Source organism: Columba livia, chromosome 5, assembly GCF_036013475.1.
Source record: "Columba livia isolate bColLiv1 breed racing homer chromosome 5, bColLiv1.pat.W.v2, whole genome shotgun sequence".
NCBI classification, from domain to species: Eukaryota; Metazoa; Chordata; class Aves; order Columbiformes; family Columbidae; genus Columba; species Columba livia.
Window position 1 is genome coordinate 40,151,021 of NC_088606.1, and position 14,952 is coordinate 40,165,972.

Genomic DNA, 14,952 nt, shown 5'->3' on the forward strand with positions numbered 1-14,952 from the left:
TTGTGTAACAAGTTATCCTTTAATAAAAATCTGAAGAGAGCTTTTGGAGGCCGAGTGCAGTCCCCAGTGACAGTTGACTGTCACAGTGGTGCTATGGAACACCACCTGAGGACTGCTGCTCCAGACAGAATGTGAACACTACATAAGCGTTAATGGAGGAAGGATGGTGAGAGCCAGGTGAGCGGCTTCTGGAACCAGACTCATCTGCGAAAGTGCCTGGAAATGCACTGGACCACTGTGCTTTCTACCATCTGTGTTGAAGTCCATATTGGGACACAAACTTGGTGGCACCAGTGATTTATGCATAGTGAGCAACTCCAGCTAAACACCTTACCTCCACAGAATGAAATCCCTGCCATGCTGATGGTGAGAAGCATTGGAATAGATATTTTCAAGTAACGCCACTCTGCTGTGTTGTCTCCAGTCCACACTGCCCCTGGAAATACCCATTTTCAGCATTACACAGGGAAGGTGGGCGTATGCTTCAGCTTATGCTTGCAGTTAAGGAAAGAAGACAAGAATGGTCATGAACTACTGGTGGACTGCTGTTCTCTTCTTTCTTTATACACGCACGCTCCTGAAACATGCACTAAAAGCAGGTAGTGGTTTGTCACAGGACATGGGCTCTTATTCTACCTTTAACCTGTACACACTTTGCCAGGTTCTACTGATTCTTTCAATCATTTGCACTCTTATGTGCTCACCATGTCAGTATTACGAAATTTCTGCCCTCTCTAGACTTAACTACTACACACCAAACTTAAAAGAACAAAGCAGCATGGAAGGCATCCAGCTAGTCCCTACTTACCATACTTCTGTGAACCAGCAAAGAAAGATCGTGTGAGGACAAATGGTCTCTCTTTTCCTGAAGAACGTCTGATGAGTCCTTCTGCAGTTGCCATTTGCTGAAAATCATTAATATGGAAGCCAGGAAGACAAACTCTATTATTAGGGTATTTGCTACACTGCTTCTTTAGCCCTTTGAAGGCAGGAAAGATTAGAAATCTGTAGCCACAAATAATACCTATTGTTAAAGCAATACTTTCTTACTGGTATGTACTTGAACAACAACAAAAAATACTGTGTAGTCACAGCCAATGTAATTTACATTGTTATGGTAGAAAGGTACCAATGTTGTCACATTTTCTTGTGACCAATCACAGAGTGTATTTACAATACAGCGATATCCAGCACAGCAGAGTTTCAGTCCTTCATGGAGGTTACAGAATAAATTACCACATCACATGTACTCCATGAGAAAAATTGGTTTGTGTCTGCAGATACTCTACCTGGTAGAATCCGTAGAGGTTGTGTACTTCCCGATGCTCCCAGTTGTTGTAGTGGACAGCATCTTTCGGCATTGTTAGTTCTGCCCCTTTGAAGACTGAAGGCTCATTCATGTCATTCCACGCAAAGAGGATATTAGTGGATCCCTGTGACACAGGGCTGCAGTTAGGACATAACAAAGCCATTGCTGTGACTTAGTGTGTTTATGTCTAGAGGGTATCAAACCAGTCTGGGGTACGAGTAGAAACCGCAATAGCAAAGCAAGATATGGTAATTATACTCCTGTGGTCACTTGAAAGATGCCAGTCATTCATCTCATCTCTCTTAGTGGCCCTTTGATCATGGTGGCAGCCTACAAGCCCACTTGATTTTTGCAGTTCTTACAAAACTCAGTAGGTACTAGTTATTCCTGCTTTCTGGGGAGGAAAAAGAGGCAGGGAAAAGAGAAGTATTAAATAGCCATGAGGAAAAAAATCAGAGAAGAACAGAAGAGAAAAACTGGAGAGGAAAAGCAGGCTGGGAAATGTCTACTATGCATGTCTACTAGGGGAGTAGTTGCCACAACCCTACTGCAAAGTAGAACTTCAGGGTGGGGATAAAACTGGAGGTGTCCAGCAGCGTCCACCCAGACACTTTCAGCACTAGGCAGGAGGTCTGGAAGGAAGGTGAAGTGACCAGGAGCTACGAGAGAGCACTCCCACATCACTCCTTGTGTGCCATTATGGTAGCAAAACCTGGAATTGCAGCAGCTGTGTTAGATTACGGGTTACTAAAATGCCTCCAGTTTGTCCATTCTACTGACGCAACTAAGCAGGTTCGCTGGAGTAATATGGATGCCAGCTTTCTTAGTGTAGACAAGTCCATGGAGAAAACTCTTCCCTGGTACTTCAGATTATCAAGATATTTTCCTCTACATTATGATCATATAGCTACAAAAGCCACCAAGTGGCTTAGCCAGTAGTTTATCTTCTCTCTTTTTCCCATTTTCAGGCTTTTTGGGATATGTAGATCAGAGCAAACAAATACACACCTTGTATGTTTTGAAGGCAAATTGATCTGCATACCACTTTCGCACTTCAGGGTTGGTGAAATCCAGGTAACAAGAGGAACCTGTGGATGTGGGAGATCCCAATTATATACCTGATTTTAAGAGCATGCAGGCATTGTCTTTGCACCTAAATACAGCAGCCTAAAGCTGGGATGTCTTCTAAAATGGGCAGCAACAATGTGGTTGCTATTGTTTCTGAGACAAAAGCTCAAGAGCATATTCTCAGTTGACTTGGAACTCAGTACACACGTTGCCATATTCTGCAGACCAAAATAGATTCTGGAGGTCTGAAGCTCAGCACCATTTAAGGATGACTGCTAGCAGTTTGAAATACATTCAGATGTGAACAGGAAGCCAGGGATAGACAGCAACCCTGGTATTTTGAGCTCCAACAGGAAAGTGTCGCTGAGAAGCTGAATAACTACATCCTGCCATGCTACTAAAAGTTGTAATATATCCTTGATTTTTCCCATATTCGTTCCTTTGCCAGGGCTGTGGGCCTTCTATCTGCAAAGATGGGGGCCAACCTCCTTTGAGACCTCCAAATGAAAAATATCACGTCAAATCACTGTACTATGATTGAATCGCACAGAATTACATAATCACAGAACAGTCAGGGTTGGAAAGGACCTCTGAAGATCATCTAGTACAACCCACCTGCTAGAGCAGGTTCACCTAGAGGAGATCGCACAGGAATGCAAATCAGACTTCACTCATTTTCACCCAGGCTACAAAAGCTGTGCTCACTGCAACAGACCAGACTGCGTTTCTGTTACCCAAGAAAAGTTTGGAAGAGGGATGGCTGTTTTGATCAACAAATCAAACTTTTTTTAGCTCTAGGCACTGGGACTACCTGCAGGGCCAACAGACTTAACAGAAGAAGTTGTACAGCTGAGACAATTAGAACATGACCGTACTAAAGGATTTGAAATGGAGAATATTTACGAAAAATGCATGGAATCTAAGAATTTAATTCCACTTTCATGAGTCCCAATTAAACTATTCTGCAAATTTTTTAAAATAAACAGCTTGAAATTTAGAGACAGAGTGGTTTTTTTACCTGGCCAACAGATGCCCTCAAAATCTTGCCCATTTCTGTCTTTCACAAAATATCCTTTGTCCTTTGCCTGTGAATACAGGGTGTAGGTGGGATCAACCTTAATGTGGGGATCTACAATGACGACAAGCTGCCAGGATAAGAAAATAAAATGTATCATTAGCATCAACTGTACTGAATAAAACAGTAAGAGTTTGCTTTTAATAAAAGGCAGATTGATTTCACTTTAGGTAACAAAAGTAGCTGTGTCACTAATTTTAGAAAGCAATCGCCAGTTCCTCTATGTACTGTTCTAGACTTTAGTATAATAGCTGAATTTACAAAGAAAGCATGAATTTATGCTTACCTTTCTGAAATAAGTGCAAAAAACATTGTTTCAGATAAAAGCAAGCACCCCAACCCCTAAAAACACAATGTTTAATTCACTGCTGTATTCTGTGAATGGGAAAATATCTGACTTCCATGTTCATGTCCCTGCTTAAAATCATTTGCCTTAAGACATGTAAATATATCTTAGCTTGTATACCAACAACAGCAACAGAAGTTTCTAATTGCTTTAAACATCCACATATTGTATTTTGCTGTTACTTTCTGCTGCCATTAACTGCCTTGCTGTAGAGCTGTGAAAGTACTATAGCTCTAAATAAGAGACTGAAAACTTGAATGAAATCTCAACGGCTGTTTCATTGACTTTTGGCAAAGATCAAACATTAAGCGATTCTACAACTTTCACATGTTAACTGTGCACATTTTAATACCTCTATAATGCCAAGAAAAATATTTTAGCTGTAAAAGCAGAAATAACAACTAACTAAACTAATAGACTGCATATCATACCAGTACTTCAGAAGAAGGAAAACACATTTAGTTTATGGTAAGCAATTGTATCAACATGAAGAATAATTCTCAGGATAAGGAGAAAATAAAAAGTATTATGAACACAAAGAAAAGCTGAAGTGAGGATAGCAACTTCTGTTAAGTAGAAACCTTTTCTACTGTGCCCATCAAGGACGGCACTGGGCTGCTTCTGTAAGATGGAACTTCACATGGGTCAAACTTAGCCTGGTGGTCAGGGTACAGAACTAAGAAATAATAAAACGGCACAAAGAACTGCATTAAACAAGATAGCCGGTGCACTGGAAGCATCACCAGACTGCACTTAAACTATTGCACTTAAACTGTTTCCAGTATCTGAAGTATCTTGGTATTGTGCTTTAACACTGGCCGGCAACTAGGACCATGTAGCCACTCACTCACCCCTCATCAAGTGGGATGGGGGAGAGAATCAAAAAGGGAACAAAATCCCAGACTCGTGGGTTGACATAAGAAATGTTTAATAAGACAGCAAAGGAACAGAAAATAATAATAGAATATACAAAACAAGCGATGCACAATGCAATCACCACCCGCAATTTTGTTTTCGAGCAGCGGCATCTGTCCCCTGTCCAACTCCAGGTTCTATACTGGGCATGACATCATAGGGTAAGGAACCTCCCTTTGGCCAGCTTGGGTCAGCTGTCCTGGCTTCACTCCCTCCCTTTTTCTAGTGCATGTGGGAGAGGATGGGAAGCTGAAAAAGTCCTTGACTCCCCAGCAACAACCACAACATCAGTGTATTATCAACATTCTTCTCATATTAAATCCAAACCACTGCACTATACCAGCTACTAGAAAGAAAATGAACTCCATCCCAGCCAAGACCAGGACACTTGGTTAAAGCTACTTTGGGTAGCTTCACACTACAAAGAAATATTTTCTGTCTGCCTGCTTTATTATTTACCTTCCGTTTTCTCTTCTTGAGATGTTCTTGCATCTTTCTGGGGTTTCGGAATTTCTTTTTGTCCCAAGTAAAATACCTCTTGCCATCTGTGTGCTCTATGTCCAGCCATATCACATCATAAGGAATGTCATGTTGATCAAAGCCAGCGTCTACTGCCTTGACATCTTGCTCATCCTCGTAATTCCAGCGGCACTGATGGTAGCCCAGCGAAAAAAGTGGGGGCAGGGCCTGAGTGCCTAGGAAGAGTATATGAATGAAGATAACACTGTTAATGCCCTTCAGGATTTTAGCTAGAGACTCTACAAAAGTTAACATTATTAATATGTATCTGTCTGGAGCTCGGGAATGCTGGCCTATGTTGAATCTAGAGCATGCAACCAATACAAATTTATACTTTAATTTTTTCTAATGCAAAAATATTCTAGATTAGTTTAACTGTCATTAATGCAAACAATTAAATAGATTTTAATCAGTAAAATGCAATTCCTGTGACTGCTTGAACCTGAGCAGTGTAAACAGGCCCACAGCTGCTGCAGTACAAAGAGAACCATGGAACTCCAATTGTTAGGAATTTTTAAAATTAAAAACCATGTATGTACACATCCATATGGCAAAAGGGAGCTGGGAAACTTTCCCAAGTGTGCACTTCTGCTTGGCGAGAACCTCTAGCGATCTGGCTACTTTCCTATTTCTGTTCAGTTGAACCACATTCTGTCCATAACATCTGTGCAGCAAATAATCATTGCTAACATACTAAAGAATTACCAGGGATGTTTCTGTGCTTTCAGTTATTTTTAGTATATAAAGAATTCTGCTTTCATAAAGCGTTAGTCCTCTTGCCTTCTTTTTTTGAGTCTCTTCCTGAGCCTCTTGCTGCTTTCCTTTCCCACATTTGCATGCTACCTCTGCTCCCTTCCCTAACAAGACACACTGAATAGTTATTTATCTCCCTTCTCTACTCTCCAGGATACATCATTCCATAACTTCAGTCTTTTTTCATTATAAGGCAGCCTGTCTTGATGGCGACTGGTAGTTCTAGCTCTCTGTGCCTCCTCTCTTCATCTAAGGAAGCAGTTGCAGAGAGCAGTAACTCAGTTAGGGCTGAGTTTGACCAGCTACAGATGCCCTGGAAAACAAGGATGGAGACCTGGCTTCACAAAGCACCAGCCCTTGCTCTACAAACTGCAGTTTGGGAATGACTGGCCTCCAGCACTCAATGGGCTAGGTAAATATTAACCCACCCTTCTCAGGTACAGCGTGCTCCTCAAACCATCTCCCAGGTGAATGTGCTATACTGACTGCAATTACGTGAGTTAGTACCTGTCAGATGTGCAAACTGCTTGAAGATATCGAATGCAGTGGGTCCCGTCAGCAGGAAAACATCAATGATGCCGCTTTCTGACATCCAGCGCACATCAGTTACAGGCACGGCTCTCTGCTTGGCGGTCTCTGCAGCAGATCCGGACAGGATGTGCTTTGAAGGAAACCAAGGTAAAACTGAATAGCTCTCTCTATCAAACTTCGTTTCAATGAAAGAGAAAGCATGGAAAACCACAAAACTCACTAACACATACCCAGCAGGTATGAGGAATACACAATGAATACTTCTTATATGTTCTTCATAAACCCTTTACCTTGCATACTGCTTATAAAAAATACAGAGTAATAGTTAATGAGGAAAAATGGGTAATGAGGAGAAAAGTAATTAAAGCTTTTCTGTAATTAAAGACTGCATTTTTTGCAGGATCTTTAAGTAATATCTATAACTATGCCATGAGAAATAACGAAAATCAATAATTTTAACCATGTATTGAAGTGCTGGAATAAAGCAACATTGATTTTCACTGTTTCAGTTTTAACAGAATTCAAATGTTTCTGTTTCAGGAGTTGAGTGAGTTCATTTCCTGAACATTTTATGTTTCTTGGAGGTCAGTTACATTTCACAGAAGAATGAGCCTAAGAAGAAATGTATGGCAATTCCAATAATTTAAAAACTCAGAAAAATTCCTCACATCCAAGAGACTGTCAAGATTTTTGTCCACTCTTTTTTGTGCCTGCTACATCCACCTGTGTAGATCATTTCAGCTCCAACATCACATGTTTCCTCTCTGCCTTCTCCTGCAGACCTCTTAAGATAAAAGTTCTATAACTTGACTCTTGAAAGGAGTCATCTCCTTGCTCTTTTCAGCAGTTTAAACCAAGAAATTTAGCAGTAGGGAGGACAGGAGAAGGAGACTGACAATTCCTCATTAGTGAGCAAAAGATAAATTTCCCATAATGTTGTCATGTTCCTGCTGGCCCTGCCCTGGAGTGTTTTCTTTCATTATTAAATTCTGAGGAAAGTGAGCAACTCACCTCAGCTACTGCCTTTGTATTAATATCCACCAGCGTTTCTGAAGAGTTCAGCCAGAAGATCCCTGAAGTTCTGTTGGGCTTGTGTGCTAAGAGAAGGGGCACTGAACCATAAATGCCTATTTTGTCATGTATCTTGTGGCCGAAGATATCCAAATTATAAAGCCGGTAGGCATCACCATCACTAGGACAAACAAACAGATGTGTTTGCTACATGTGAGCATCCTGCCCTAGGCAAATTTCAGCTCTATTGCCATTCCACTAAACTCACTGAACACTCTGTACTATCATCTCTTGTTTAGCATCCAGAGCTGAAATGCTGACAGCCTAGAATACTGCTTCTTTGCTTTGGTCCTAGCTATTTGAATAAAACAATATTTTTGCTGCCAGCAAGACTACTGCTTATTTGCTCTACATCCTCAAGTACAATAGGAATTCTGAAACCTCCCATCCTCCCATAGAACTGCTCTTTTAAGAGTTCTGTTTAAACATGACCAATCCTGCAATTCTGAGAAAAACTCTGCATGGAAAAATGAGAGAGAACAGAAACGGTCATTCATGAAATTGAGTGGAAAGTGAAAGCAGAACGACTCACTCCACGTAGACAGGGCTATGATTCAGCTTGCTGTATCATTAAATGAAAAAATACAGTAATATAAGTATCTCAAGCTGTTGACTGCATTAAAATATTAAGACAATGTTATAGCTCACCTCTATAAAAATTATATTGCTTTTACTAGCAATCTGCCACTTTTACCTGGTGTTTTTGAGAAGAAGTGCTTCTGCATGTTGTGGTAGTCCATAAACATGCTCAAATCCATGTAAAGTGAAGTCCACACCTACAGAACTAGGACCTGTGGGAATAACATTAAAAGAGAAGACCACAGAGTTCTACTGTCAGACTTAGCTGAAAGCACCAGCGCAGAGTGACCTAACTAAAAGGCAATAAAAAATTGAAAAGCAGGTTTTAATAATTAGCTCTTTCACACTTGCTTTCAACCTCACTTTCATTATTACTAATTAACTATAGAGGTAATGTTTTAAACAGATTTTCTTGCTTAAGAAGATAAAATGAATCACTTCGACAGAAAAAAAATAGATCCAGTAGTGGGTCTCGTCTTTATTCTGTAGTGAAACTGCTTAAAATTATCTCCTGTTTCTATCCCAGTACCTACAAGCCAAGCTTTGCAGCACAGTGGTACAGCAGAGTGGACTTTAGAGTCAGAGTTGCCTGTTTCCTACTGCTCTTCTCTTCAGCCTCAGCCAGGGGAGCAGCATGCACAAGAGCCTCTGCCAGTGACACCATCTTGTCACGTTACTGAATCCAGAGCAACTTCTGGCAGCTGACCAGAGATCCTGTAGACTGACAAGCAGTGGCTTCAGGATCAGGACCTGACCATATGGACTTTAATCCTCCAACACAGAGAAACAGAAAAAACCATAACACTGGCCTAATACATCACATACAGCACGGACAACAAGGGCAACAGCATCCTGTCTGTGTCTTGACTGTGAACTGGAGAAGCCCCCGTCACCACAAGGAAGCTCTTCCAGATTTCTCTCGCCCTGCTGCAGCAGCTGGTTAGTGCTGGTCGGCATAAAAGTGCACATGATAGTGGTCATGAACAAAGCTAACCAACTCAATTAATGCAGAACTAGACAGACAGCAGATGGTCACAAATTTTGGTAATTAATAATTTAAATTGTATTTGAGAAACTGACCTACAGGTTTCTATAACCTTCTTATCCCTTAAGACTGCTCATATTTCCTTTTGGTCATAAGGTTTTCTGTGAATTATTAATGCTTAGCATAACATTAGATTTCACTTATCAGTTTTATTCTCACAACATATCAGAAATCTAGATATGTTGTGAGAATAAACCGTAAGTGAAATCAATGTTATGTGCTGATACTAAAAAAGAAAATAAAAAGGAAATAATGCATTATATACCAGTCAGCCAATGCAGATAGAGTTGTGCTATGTCAGAAATGGTACACAGTGTGCTGACAAAATAGGTCACATTTAATGTGTTCCCTTCTCAACAGAAACCTAATAAATATTTCCAGCACTTCTGTCAAATTTGTTACCCATCACTGATATCTGATAGGCAAGTTAAAAGAAGGAGCAAGACACTGATAAACGTTAAACAGATAAACAGAAAGCCGACAGAAGTATGAACAAACACAGCTATAAACAAAGCAGTAAAGCTGTTTTCAGACCTAGACTGAGACTTACCACGAGCTTTGATGTCTAAGAATCTGCCAAATTTCTCTTGCCAGAGACCTAGATCCTCTTGTTTCTCCTGGATGAAAAGAAATAGCTAAGCCTAGCAAATGCAACTGCTCACATAATGTATTTCCAAGAAAAATACACGTATTCACATGAGATTTGTACATTGTCCACTGTTTTTTTGCCAAATATGGTTAGTATAAATAAAGCCAAAACACAATTCAGGTCCTGCTACAGGAATTTACACTGAAGAACTAATGTGCTAGTGGAGCACACATGCGCACTGCTACAGCATGAAAGTAATACCTGAGGTCTTGGATAGAATCAGAGAATGACAGAATAGCCCAGGTTGGAAGGGACCTCAAAAGATCATCTGGTCCAGCCTTTAATGGGAAGGAAGCCTAGATGAGATTATCCAGCACCCTGTCCAATTGCATTGTGAAAACCTCCCAGTGAAGGGGACTCTACCACATCCCTTAGGAGGTTGTTCCAGTGAATGTTTGATCTCACTGTAAAAAATGTCTTTCTTCTGGATGTTGAACATGATTATAAAACGCAAAGATTGCACGGTTGGAACCAAACAGGGAAAACCTATACAAACAAAAACCAACCCACTCCCCTAAACAGTAAGGGTCAGGCAACAAAAAAACTCTTCAGACTCCCCAGAGTCCTGTGTGTATAACTCATGCTTTCAGCCTCCTTCAAATTTTGAGCCTTGTGCCCTGCTATTTATTTTCCTAGAATTTTCACCTTTTGCAGCGTCTTTCCTGGTTTTGTTTTCTACATTGATCCCAAAATAAGCAGATGTGGCCTCTTGCAGCTGTGTGACTCCCCCAAAGAAAGCAGGCTCCCTGGCAGAGCCCAGAGTTCAGACACAAGTATGCTGAGGGCAGCATTTCTGCTGCCATTTATAACAGCATGATGGAATAAGCAGACATCTGCTTGACAGGAGGCTAAAATTATATCATGGACACAACTCAGCCTCCTGAGAAAACTGCTATGTGCCTCTATGCACTGCCAGGACCTGGTCTTTTATCAGAGAGAATCTTACTTCTGTATTAAACATGAATGTATGTGGAGACTCTTTTTCTTTTGAAACTCTCTTTGCAGTGAACAAGGAATTTGAAAAGGACCAAATATCACCACAAACCTCCCTTTTACACATCTACTCCAAATCAAACAAGAGAACAAAAGAGAAAGAAATTCTAAATAAAAAAAGTCAAGTAAAAAAACATTTTGAGCCAGATCTACCTGACTGACATCTTTTACAGCCCTGGTAAAACACATAAACTTTTATTTAACTATGAATTCGCAAAGTATCTCAATATGAAAGACCAGGTCCTTTTTGAATTTCACTGAAGGGTGGTTAGACTATGTTTGCAAACATAATACCAGAAGAAATCATGAACATGTGAATGTGATTGTAATTAATCTGTTATCTTTTCTACAAAATAGTAATGTTGGAATTAGAGTAAGCATGAGTTACCTTAGAGGAATCACTTGATGACTCATCCTTGTTTTCTTCTGTATGTTTTCTAGTGAAAACAAATACATAGAACTAATCAGTTTATTGTTAATTTAAGGAAGGATTTCAAACAGAAAATTCATATAGCATTATGCATTTCCTTATACATTATATAAGAGTTTTGGCGCTTGACTATTCTGAAAATTGATGCCATAGTCAAGAGCTTTAACTGGCAAATAATTTTAACATTCAATGTCTTAAAATAACCTTCACTCCTTATTTGAGTTAGGTTGACTCCTTGGCCTTTCACGTTTATTCCTGTCTGTGTCAGTGTTTTACACACCCAGAAGATTCTCACTTCTTTGTTATTCTCTGTTAAGGGAACTCTGTTAATTACAATTTTTGAAATAATGCTCTCTAGGAGAGACGCTGGCTAGGCTCTTTTCCTAGTCATGACACGTCCTGCACTGTCATTTCTCACATTTTCAGCACTTTGCAGTGGGATTGACCTATAAAATCTTGCGGCTATACAGGCACATTTTAAGTTGAACAAAACTTACTTCAAGAGTTTATATGGTGAATATAACTTACCAAAAGCATAACTTCTGTCATAAAAGGAGACAAAACTAATAACCTTATCATAATACCATCACTCATTCCCAAGAAAGACAAGGGATACCATGATACCGTAGTGTTTTATGGAACTGGCCATTAAACGAGGTTAGCATTTTGCACATGGCTTCTGCAAGGGATTAAAACAGTCTACAGTTAATTGATCTATAATTTATCTCTCATAACTTCACCATTGTACTTACTGGTATGAAGTAAATGAGAAGACATTTCGATGCATAAGAGCTTCTATCACAGAAACTGGAGTTCCACAGAACTGTTTATCTTTAGCTACATACTACAATGTGATAGACAGATACAGTACCTATCACTGGGAGGTGGTTGTAGGTGCTCAAAATATAACAACCCATTGGAATTCATACTCAGAACAGTCTCGGTCTTGGACTGTAGCTCAATCTGGAAGGGGTTTGCTGTGACCTGAAGTTTGTAGTCCTCATTAACATTTGACAGCACCAAAATGCCTGCCTCCTTCTGGGATATGGTAAGTCTGGCAAATGAAAAGCAACAACAGCTTTATATCAGTCAGCAGCATGTGAAATCCACTGTAGCTAAATAACGATTTGAAACAAAAGACAGGCTGAGAACGTCTGCATGTATTATAAAAAGCTCAAGGCTAATGTTGAGACAAAGAACCCCAGAAATACAAGCTGTGTTCAGGGTTCACTGCACAGTGCAACAGGGGGCTACACAACTGCCATGAAAACTATCCAGAATTTCCATTCCTTTCACATTAACAGGTAATGCCTTAGGTAAAAATGATGCATCAGAACAAGCAGGCTATTTTCTGATTGGGTCAAGCAGCCTCAAGTTTCTTATGGATATGACAAAGCTTTCTCCAGTCTATTTAACATGAATTTTTGAAAGTAAATTAACCACATGTATTTTTATTTTCCTGTAACAACTTTATACTGTAGAGAGACAACTGTAGGGTAGCACAAATGAAGGAGAAGGGAAAACACTCTTGCAAGTGAAGCTATATACGTCACTAAGGTGCTAAATCATCTTCCCATCACTTACCTTCGGGTGACAGGTTCCTTTATAAGAACATCAGGAACTTTGTATCTTTCTCTGAGAGGAGCTGCCTCATCAATTTTAAGCCTGAAAATACTGCCTTCTATTTCACAAATTTCTACTTGTAGAAGAACCTGGGAGCAAACAAATAGATAAACTGGTAGTGATAACAAACGCCAACTTACTTTTCAACTCAACTTCACCAAACACTTACTCTCTGGAAAAAAAAAACAAAAACAAACATGCCTGCTTTCTGACTTAATGTTCTGTAGTGTTGCTGAGCATCAATCATCATCCATCTGAATTTACACCAACTAACTCTACTTCTCCCCTTTGAAGAAACAACTCTTCTTAAGTGGACTCTTTGTCTTCAAGTCTCTCAGGTCTAGCATTTTGCAGCTCTCCCCACAAGCAGCATGGAAAACAGGGGTAGTATACAGTAATCTTGAAGTTTGGACAATTTCACTACTGTGCTGTCAATGTAAGAGCAGGATACTATTGAGATGTGGGATTTTTGCAAAAATGACAGTGCTCTGTGTTCACAGTGATACTGACACTGATGAACTGTGTCAGAAAGATACCTACAGAAAATGTATAATAATACTGCCCTACACAATCTACCTTGCTGTTCTACAGTTCAGGGAACTGGGAAGTCACTCTGTTCTAGCTCATACAAAATGACTCCTTTTTCTTCTGTGGAGGATCCCTACACTACAAGTCAGATTTTTTTGGTTGTTTTTCTTTTACTTTCTTAATCTTTCCTCCCATGAGACACAAAACTGGCTGAAAAATTTTGGCCTGGTATCTTCTCCCTCTACCTGGAAGCCACTCAGCCCTGCTCTCTTCAAAGGCATGAAAGAATGAGAAAGTCATAAGACCAGAGGAAGAGAAGGCAAGAGAGAACAGATTCATTTGGAGTTCCAGATCCTGCTTCCTGGGAAATATTTGACATTATGCAGTCTTTTTATAAATGCTCAAATAGTCCAGGAAGCCACAGAGCTTCACAGTCTTTCATCTACCTAAAAATCTCGGACAAAAATGAACTCCCTTTTCTGTGCTGACTGCAAAGAAGGTCAGGACCAACAAGAGAAGCAAAAAAATACATTTATGCATGGTATCTACAGAGTGTGATGCTTAGAGCACGGAGGAGAGCCGTAGTCCCAAACTCCCATAATCTGAGGATGGGTTAGGTTGCCTGTTCTCTGAGTGAATGTGTCAGCTGCTATGCTGTTAAATCAGAGAAACAGAAGACACCCCACTTCCTGTTTGTCTTCTTAAATTCAAAGGCTAATTTTTCCCTCAAAAGCTGCATTTGAGCAAACACAGGAATACAAAGGTATGGTTAGGAGGTGATCAAACTTAGGTCTTCTTATGCCATTACAGAAAAATAATTTATTATTTTGGAATAGTGGAGAAAATTCTGAAATAAAAACATCTTTTTCAGCTAAAAAGAGTTCTATTCAGATTTTTCATAAAGTCATCAACATTTTTCGAAGTTCCTTAAAATACCTGTTATCCTAGCACAGTCTCAAATTGTCAAATATATATGGGCCAGTAATGACATCTTTGGATTGATACTTTGCATCATATCTTAAATATCTATCACTGAAGAATCTCAAAACCTGCAAATATTATCAGACTTGTCGATAATCACTGGTTCTTCTGTAAGCACACTCTTATGCTAGGTGGGCTCTCACCTTATTCTCCTCATGAATAATAGGGAATTTGACATTCTCATCACTTAATGTGACTGAATCCAACAATGCTTGATACAAGGATTTTCCAGGATGTAGAAGTTTCTGACGCCTGTCAAGAGAGAAAAGTATTTTTGGTATCCCTAATTGTTGAGGTTTATATGACACAAAGGGACATAATATTGTTAGAAATGTTTACTTAATAATTTTGTCTTGAATTTGTTTCAAATAAAATTATTATCAGTGCTTCAAGTCAAGGAGAAGAAGAAATAATATAGTTCTGAGCCCATATTCATGTTTATGAATGAGACATTAGAGGGGTTTGGTAACCCATCCCCACCCTATAGAGTTTTTTAAGCAACAGAAGTCTTTATTTAAGTGTACAAGTAAATTCTCA

General features: G+C 39.7%; 1 protein-coding gene across 9 annotated transcripts in view; it reads right to left on the bottom strand.

Annotated features, from left to right (window-relative positions):
• The window catches only part of GANC (glucosidase alpha, neutral C), a 28,100-nt gene that overhangs the window by 10,511 nt on the left and 2,637 nt on the right, over positions 1-14,952 (bottom strand). For 6 of the 9 annotated variants that reach the window (XR_010473243.1, XR_010473240.1, XR_010473242.1 and 3 more), the window contains exons 3-16: positions 14,559-14,667; positions 12,868-12,995; positions 12,155-12,337; positions 11,242-11,290; positions 9,762-9,828; positions 8,282-8,378; positions 7,528-7,708; positions 6,493-6,646; positions 5,173-5,408; positions 3,396-3,522; positions 2,318-2,397; positions 1,290-1,433; positions 809-905; positions 335-436 (exon numbers count right to left, since the gene is read on the bottom strand). Coding sequence is in view for 3 of the 9 variants with exons in the window: in XM_065065887.1 (XP_064921959.1) it covers positions 335-436; positions 809-905; positions 1,290-1,433; positions 2,318-2,397; positions 3,396-3,522; positions 5,173-5,408; positions 6,493-6,646; positions 7,528-7,708; positions 8,282-8,378; positions 9,762-9,828; positions 11,242-11,290; positions 12,155-12,337; positions 12,868-12,995; positions 14,559-14,667 (1,754 nt within the window). In the remaining 6 variants the exon portion in view is untranslated. Of the gene's footprint in view, positions 1-277; positions 495-808; positions 906-1,289; positions 1,434-2,317; positions 2,398-3,395; positions 3,523-5,172; positions 5,409-6,492; positions 6,647-7,527; positions 7,709-8,281; positions 8,379-9,761; positions 9,829-11,241; positions 11,291-12,154; positions 12,338-12,867; positions 12,996-14,558; positions 14,668-14,952 lie in introns of those variants that run through there. The other 3 variants (XM_065065889.1, XR_010473245.1, XM_065065888.1) reach the window with 3 other exon arrangements.